This window comes from Clupea harengus, unplaced genomic scaffold, assembly GCF_900700415.2.
Source record: "Clupea harengus unplaced genomic scaffold, Ch_v2.0.2, whole genome shotgun sequence".
NCBI lineage: Eukaryota > Metazoa > Chordata > Actinopteri > Clupeiformes > Clupeidae > Clupea > Clupea harengus.
In genome coordinates this window covers 10,001-18,344 of record NW_024879939.1, presented here as the reverse complement: position 1 = coordinate 18,344, position 8,344 = coordinate 10,001, and the positions used below count along the sequence as shown (strand labels likewise).

Below are 8,344 nucleotides of genomic sequence, written 5' to 3'. Positions count from 1 at the left end.
CCTGGCTGTCATAAGACGAAGCCATTGCAACTAATGGCACATTTACTTATCATATTTCCCGTATCATTGAGCACAAGCTTTGTATTGAATTGTTGATTGTAATGACTGTCAATATTTTGAGTAATAAAATATATTTAAAATAAATGTAAAAGGAAACGATGACAATATGACAACTGAATGTATTCATGACAAAAAGGTGTCCACAGTTCAAATCTCCGTAAATACTTTTAATAGGTTTACATTATTTACAGAATACACCTTGGTAAAAATTTGCAGACAGTTTTCCACAGATTTTTAAAATGTGCTCATATTCCATCTGTCTGATATTAAACTCATTACATGCAGAGGTCAAAATAAATAAAATAAACATATTTTTAAAAATGTGTGAGAAACAACCACCAAATAAAAGTACTTACAAATATAACACCATTTACAAAACACATATAAGACAATCAAAACCAAGGCTTAAACCACAAAAAAATGATTGTACAAGAGCTCAGTTATTCTTCCTCAGAGAATTAGTAAAGTCTGAGGGCCTTCCCGCACTTACAGTAGATCTGATCAAACCCTGAGACTCGAAAGTGTGCTCATATCTGATGCCAGTGTGCCACACAACCCAGAAATAGTCATTGTTTATATCCACCCTATATTCCCAATTACAGCAACCACACAACATCTTCCGGTTCTGCCCAGGTGCTGTGCAAGAAGCAAATTTAGCTCAGCGAGTTTCATGAATCTTAAAAATGAAACAGCAGTTCATGGTGAGTGCTTAGCAATGGGGGGTATTCCAACTATGTGGTTTAGTGCGGAAAGTGGGTCATTTGACTCAGAACTGATAGAACTAATAGAAGCAAAACCTTCTCCTAGCAAAACACTTTTTCACTTACCCGGGTTTGTCACTAAACCACGAACTTGGAACCTCCCCAGAAGGAGTAAAGGAAAGAAAACAATACCAATACCAGTATAAATAAACAGCCAAAATACGTCTTCATATGGACTTATAAAATATCATACGCTTCTGCTAGCAAATCACATAGAGCTGATGCAATATGGCTGTGCCACACAAGTCACCCTTGGTGACGCAAATGGTCCTGGAGAGCTGAATAAGAGGAGGACGCTTGTCATGTGGCGCGTATACAGGCTGTTGTCTGTCATTGTTCTTGTTGTTGTTTTGGCAGTATAGGTGAAGCAGCATGAAGGCGGGGGCAGCTCAGGTCCTCCGGGGCTCCAGCTTATGGGAGAGCTGCGAGAGAGTCCTCTGGTTGTCAATCACATTCAGCTGGTGCATGTAGCTCCGCACGTCTTGGTGGTTCTTGTTGACCTGAGATGCATCCACACCTGAGTGGAAGGAGGATAGAGACTGTTGAAGGAGTGGAGTGCTGCTAAAAATGTACTTAAGACATTTGGATAAATAGTGCAAAGCATATAGCTTAAAAAATATTAATGAATCAATATTAATTCAAAAGTGTCTGTAAAAAACCCAAATGGATTCAAAGTGGTCTTGGATGAAAATTAATGTTTTTCTATTTAGAGGTTTGCCTTGGCCTTGTACAGATAATTGGCCCCTATGGTTTGGTCACTTACTGAAGGGTTTTGGCCCCTATGGTTTGGTCACTTACTGAAGGGTTTAGGCCACGTATGGTTTGGTCACTTACTGAATGGTTGGCTCCGGCAGTACCTCAATATCCGCACTGTGTTTGCAATCATACGCTGAAACACACAAAAAAATCCACTTTCATATCATATTTTATGGAAAAAAGGCACTAATAATGTAATTTATTTGACTTGTGCTGCACCTGTCATACAAATAATCACAGCTTAATGTGCTTTCCAATTTATATTGTTAAAAAAATAAATGCTAACTAAAGTAAAACACAACACAAAAAGCATGGCGTTTCCACGTCACACTAACGGCAAGATGATCATAAACGACTCACCATTTTCTCAAAATTAACCAAACTGTCAATGTAGGTCTTGTTTCCCTCATGGGTGAATGTCATATCTGTAGGGAGGTAAAAACACGACACCAATTGCTTTCACAGAGCAGAATTTGCCTCAGAAACTAGGACTGATCAAGCCGGACACCTGGGGTAGGTCCATTACTATTAAGCTCTGATTGACGGCCCCATAGAAGGTATGGGCAAGTCTGTTGTGCTCACGAGCAGCCCACTGCCCTCACCTTTGATCAGGAGAGGCATAAAGGGAATGATGGGGGGATGGAGCTTGGCCATGGTGAGGCGATAAGCTCTGTGGTTCCTGGACGGGTCCTGTAGAAAAGGAAGAGAAAAAAAAGTCACCATGGGAGTGATACCCCGCTGGGGCCTCTCGTGCTCGTTGGTTAGACACATCACACTGACAACTAAATGAGGCACAATTAGTCTCGATGAATACATCAATCACCCTTAATTACAGGCTTCTCTGGGAAGAATGTGCTGATTCAGAGTTTGCATTATTAAGAGGGGTCCATCAATATGTGAGCGCGTTTCTGCGCTACTCTGGCTGGTGAATGGAGCCTATGGAAGCTGAGTACGTCCGAACCCTGTACCCCACAATCTATTTAGAGTCCTGAGCTCCTGAGCAAGTTAATGGCATTCATAACAATAGGAATGGAAATGGAACCTTCACTAGACTTACCATTAAGTTTTCAAACTCCCCATAGAACTTCTTGAACTTGCTTGGCAGTTTCTGGTGACATGAAGTAAAAAGCATTCAGGTGAAAAGTTAATGAGAGCCAGGAGTGATATTTCAAGAGGTCCTGTCGTGAGAGTACCCACCTCCCATGTCTGACTGAGTCGGCTCACGGCTGGGTTGCTCATGCCCATGATGATGGCAAAGAAGGAGTTGAGGTTCCTGTACTCCTTGCAGCTGAAAGAGTAAGCGCACCGATCACGTGACTCTCCTACAGTCTAATGAGGTCCTCACTAATGATCTCATCTCATGCGCTGGATGCATCCTCGGTCAGATGCAGTCCCTAATGAACTGGCCATTGTGAAACAATACATGATACTCTGACAAACGTTCAGTACACTTTTGTTTGCTAGGCACCAACTATTATGTGGTACTATAAATGTTAGCTTACAAATCTTGCAGTTTTAGAAAAAGGAGAAAATATGTATTTGTGAGATGATGTTAGATCTCTATATGCTGCCTTTGGGTCAAATTCTACAAAACAACAACACTGATTGCCATAGCAGATGATACACAGATATATCTGGCTCTCTCACCAGTTCATTACAGCCCAATTTACTCACTTTGTCAATGTTTAGAGCAAATAAAAAATTGGATGAGCCACACATTTTAGATTTTCAGAAAATCTAAGAAGAGAAATAACCCAGATTCTCGACCAAGTCCGACATCTTGGCCCATTTTTATATCCGGGTTACAAACATTTGTCTTTTCATGTATGTACCTATGATTGAGCTCTAAAACTTGCACTGTATTCTTATTGCACTTTAATTCTGGATGTAGACCTCGCGTCATTCCCGATGGGAAGGGGCGTCTCGGGGTTTACGGCTAAGCTCTATTGGCAGGCCTATTTTTAGGCTCTATTACGTGAAAACAATGTTAGTCACAGGAAGAAATGGAACTTAAGCACAATGCTACTCACTGGGCAGCAATCTTAATGAACTTCTTGAGGAGCTGCACCCGCTTGCTGAGCTGTGGACACAGACACACCTCCGTGATGACCCAGAGCTGGATCTCGTTGAACCTCCTCAGAAACAGGTCCAGGTTGGCCGTGGTCTTCTTGAAGTGCTGCCTCCCAAACGTGTGGTACACCACCTCAAGCTGCAATGGCCATTTAATGCATGAAGTCACTTAATTAATTAACATCTGGTTACACGACTATGACAAGTGATACAGTGATACACATGAAGTCTATATTTATAGGAAGGCCCCAGTGGCATGGATGAAGGACTGAAGGTGGGAGATGGGGTTAAGTGAGCTAGTGCTGCACCTCATGCACACAGTTAAAGAGCTCCCAGTCACAGAGGGTCATCTGGTAGGCCAGGTCCTTAGAGCTCATCAACTCAAACGTTGGTAAGGAGCCAGTGGAAGGTCCTTCCTGTTCTGGCAAAGGTGTCTATAGGCAATACACACACACACACACACACACACACACACACACACACACACACACACACACACACACACAGGGAGTGAGAGAGAGGGAGAGAGAGAGAGATATGTAAGAACAGATACATTTCTTTTCTAGTGTATTTCTAATAGAGCATGTCAAAGTAGAGCAGGTGAAAGGGTATCTCTTAAACTAAAATGCGTTTCTAAATATTTACTGTGACCAGGGGTGCACACTGGAATCGGTTTGAAGCCTTTGTTCCATTCTGCATTTGGGTGCAGGCTATTTTATCTGCTAATGGGTTAGATCCACTGAGTAAATGTCAGCTAATGTCTTTTTTTTTTCCCTTCCCCAAAGCCCCTGAGGGTAGCCTACGCACCAACGAGTCGAGCTTCTCCCGAGGGCACACAAACAGACGTCCATTAACGCTGAGCGTGGAGAAGACTGACACATCGTTGGGCTTCGCCACAACCTTATCTGTCAAAATAAATTACAGATTAAAGACAAAATCAAGCTCAACTATTGTGCTCAGGGTAAAAAATCTCATTAAAGCTCTCTATGTCATCTTGTTGAAATAATGCCTGACACACTGAACACGGAGAGCCTAACAGTGCAGAATTACATTGAAACAGTTCATCTGGAGTGCTCAGATGTTGAGGGTATAAACAATGAGTTAACACAGTTTGGCCGTTCCTTGAACGTGGGGTCAACTCGGATGATGCTATCTGGTTGCCATAACACTTTTGTTGACATTGGACACAGTGATCCCTCATGTTAAATCACCAGCATACTGTACATGCATGGTACAAAAGATATGCATTAACTTCACATGTTCATTTTCATCTGAGGGCAAATTAGTTCTGTGGAGATAAACATGCAAACACTTTAAATTAAATGGCATATAACCCCCGCACAGAAACACAAACGCACACAGACACATACACACACACACACACACACACTTGTGCACCCATAATCTTCAGGATCTGATAGTGTTACAGTGAGGGCCTGTAAAGTCTTTGTTGTTGATGAATACAGTGAAGAGGTCAGAGGCAGGCCAGTGGGAAGTAGATGAATGAGCTCTGGCACGGCAGATGGAACACTCACCCTACAAGTCCCAGCCAAGGCCAGCGGCGAGAGCCTGTAGAATTTTATAAGCTGCAGCAAGTACAGCAATATTGTGCTGTGATTCTCCCTTCAGAGCCCATCACAGGGTCAGGTCCCAATCTTCAGCACATACCGGTAATTAAAACAGACCGGCCCAGGGTTAACAGCCAGGTCAGGCACAACCTGATGACCGCAGCATCATCCTTCTCGGAAAAGCTCTCAGCAGCGACTGCGCATTTGATCAGCGGTTGGGGCGGCCGTGGCCATTCTCACCTCCAGCCGAACTCAGGCTGACCAGCAGAAGGTCCTCCGCTGACCCCAGCTTGTCGGCCACGGCGCTGATGACCTCTCTGACCGAGGCGGACACTGGAACTCTGATGGTGGTGTAGGTGTGGTCAATGCAGTAGACTTTGAACAATACTGCGGATGGGAAGCAGGCAGATGCAGTGGTGAGATGCAGTTTAGCCACAGATGCTTTTAGTAAAGCTTACGGTATATTGATACAACACAACTGTGAAAGCATACTCTCATCATTGCCCTTGATGGGCTGCCTCTTCTGGTGTTTCTCATCTCCCATGCTGAACTGTCTCAGAAGGACCTTCTGCTGAGAAAAGATTATTGAACTGAAGAGAAATCTAATATTTATTCAAACCAAACATGACCTCTCCCTCTGAAAAGAAAAGTCTATAATTGACAAGTTGCTCAGCACTCACTGCTAATGCCAAGCCTTTCACTTTACATTCTTTCATGAATCAATAGTAAGATATGCACATTATGCTAACTGTTTACTTTCTCTTGACTGCTGAACATTGAACTTGATCTAAAATAGGGTTATAATATCAGACTTTGGGTTCCACATTTTACTATATACAGTTGGAGTTGGAGTTGAAATTCCATAAAGTTTTGTACCTTGATTTCAACAGCAAATGTATTGCTTTCTGATCTATTTTCTAAGCATCATAAATGACCAGCTGTCTGTCTGTTTACAAGTCACAGGCATTTAAGTATAACCTCAACTCCTCTGGATGTAGTGTGTCTGAACGATAGTTTCATTATTATATATAGCAATTCATGTTAATAATATAAATATAACAATAAAGTGTATAACAATAAAGTCTTTAGCTAATTGCACATAATATTTGTAGATTTCCAAATGATGTTTGGCATGGACAGTTTAGATATGTTTATTATGTTCATGTGTCTGATGTTTCACTAACCTTCTTTTGTGATGATCTGGAGTCATCTGAGCTGAAAACAAAATTGATATTTTTGTATAAGAGCTGCGCAGCAATGGAGAGAGTTGTCAAAAACTACAAGCCATAAGTAGATCCGTCTGCCTACTTGTTTTTGACCATCATCTCCAGCACAGGGAGCTGCTCCTTGAGTGCGGGGAAGAGCCTGCCATCATCAGACACGGCTACATACAGCTCCTGCATGGAGAGGGAACACATGAGGAACACAACCACAGAGGGCACCAGCTGAACTCTGACCCTAGTGACAATGACCTCTGACCTCCAGGAAGGCCAGCGAGGCCTCCTCTTCCTGGAGATGGTGGCCATGGAAGGTGGCCCACTGCAGCGCTAGGCGGACCACGCGGCGCTTGTTGTTGAGGGCAAAGTCCAGCTGCTCCTGCTCTGAGCCTTGCGAGGCCTGGGCATGATAGGTGCCGGGCAGTTAAGGTCAGAACGAATGCCAGTGGGACGATGCCTTGGGGGTTACAGCTGCTCACACCAGCTGGTGTGGATGGAGGAGCAGCAAACACAAAGCTACAACTAATGTGTGAGTCAATATGCTAAGATGTACCAATGCACTAAGGAAGTGGCCAAACAAACACCTTAAAGGAGAGAGAGAGAGAGAGAGAGAGAGAGAGAGAGAGAGAGATACATAAGAGAGCACTGAAAGGATATTGGGCCATGAGCAGTGGACAAAGTTGACTGTTGGGTAGGAGGACAGAGTGTATGAGTACGAAGTCGTCCAAGGCTTGGTCTGTGAGAGAGAAGAGTGAGATAGAAAGACAGTAAGAGAGGGACAGAGAGAGATTAACACAACCATGAGACCATGAAAAAGACCTGACCAAAAGTAATTAAACCATCACATCAGTTCCAAAAAGCTGATCCTCATGTCATGTATACATTGTGAGCCAGGGACGTGCACAGGAATTTTGAAGGGCAGTTGCTCTGCCCTGGAAAAAAGGGGCAACACGTTAATTTTTGTCACCGCCGCCGCCACGCCCCCGTCCCCTGGACGCATATTTTGCCTATATCACTTCAGACTCTCACTAACCGCCACCACCACGCCCCCGTCCCCTGGACGCATATTTTGCCTATATCACTTCAGACTCTCACTAACCGCCACCACCACGCCCCCGTCCCCTGGACGCATATTTTGCCTATATCACTTCAAACTCTCACTGACCGCCGCCGCCACACCCCCGTCCCCTGGACGCTTATTCCGCGATTATTTTATCTAGGCCTACATGAAGTTCCGCAGCCGTAATACTATTTAAAAATATATATATATACTGTATATTTCCTTCGGAGGGGCAACTTCAGTCGAGGAGGGCAAACAGGCAGTTGCCCAAGCAACCTTAGCCCCCTCCTGTGCACGTCCCTGTTGTGAGCTGTTGTTACAGTTTACAGTACAGGTACAGTGAAGTACAATTATATTACAGCTGGTATGAATGTTCAATTTTGGTTCAATCTTTATTGAACAGGAAATGTAATGTATAGGATTGCTTGTGCATAAAATAAGGCATTCTTAAAATAAATATGATGATTTCTAACCCAGTCAATGGAAAATCAACCTTTTGGATTTTCAGTCCTCACCTGAGGAGAGGAACAAGCCAACCCATATAAATCATTATTATACCTGACTCAGTGAACTGGGAGTCTAGCTTCATAGTTTCCAGGAAGTGCTCCAGGATCTTCTCGGGTGTCCCTGCCATAACAGTGTATCTGTAATGAAGAGAAATGGTCATTTTGAGACTTAAAATACCATCAATGCAAAGTGTGCCTGCCCATCGTCTCCAAGAAGTCCCTCATGCTGTTTGCTATTATGATGTGTTTGGAGAGAGCCTGACTGTGATCAGACAAACATTTCCTGGTTTTTGAGTCCATTTAAAGAAACTCCTTCCAATCGTCTAATTTCAAAACGCAACTCCAA

The 8,344-nt window shown here is 43.4% G+C and overlaps 1 protein-coding gene across 1 annotated transcript in view; it reads right to left on the bottom strand.

The window, feature by feature from the left end:
- Window positions 1–212: 212 nt before the first annotated feature.
- The window catches only part of LOC122130829 (rap guanine nucleotide exchange factor 4-like), a 17,306-nt gene continuing 9,174 nt past the window's right edge, over window positions 213–8,344 (bottom strand). Inside the window, exons 12-27 of the mRNA XM_042705616.1 lie at window positions 8,051–8,136; window positions 7,090–7,168; window positions 6,695–6,845; window positions 6,524–6,612; window positions 6,400–6,430; window positions 5,708–5,786; window positions 5,456–5,602; window positions 4,455–4,552; window positions 3,956–4,081; window positions 3,608–3,786; window positions 2,775–2,865; window positions 2,635–2,685; window positions 2,180–2,267; window positions 1,938–2,002; window positions 1,656–1,710; window positions 213–1,338 (exon numbers count right to left, since the gene is read on the bottom strand). Coding sequence (XP_042561550.1) covers window positions 1,211–1,338; window positions 1,656–1,710; window positions 1,938–2,002; window positions 2,180–2,267; window positions 2,635–2,685; window positions 2,775–2,865; window positions 3,608–3,786; window positions 3,956–4,081; window positions 4,455–4,552; window positions 5,456–5,602; window positions 5,708–5,786; window positions 6,400–6,430; window positions 6,524–6,612; window positions 6,695–6,845; window positions 7,090–7,168; window positions 8,051–8,136 — 1,543 coding nt within the window. The 3' untranslated portion in view covers window positions 213–1,210. The remainder of the gene's footprint in view (window positions 1,339–1,655; window positions 1,711–1,937; window positions 2,003–2,179; window positions 2,268–2,634; window positions 2,686–2,774; window positions 2,866–3,607; window positions 3,787–3,955; window positions 4,082–4,454; window positions 4,553–5,455; window positions 5,603–5,707; window positions 5,787–6,399; window positions 6,431–6,523; window positions 6,613–6,694; window positions 6,846–7,089; window positions 7,169–8,050; window positions 8,137–8,344) is intronic.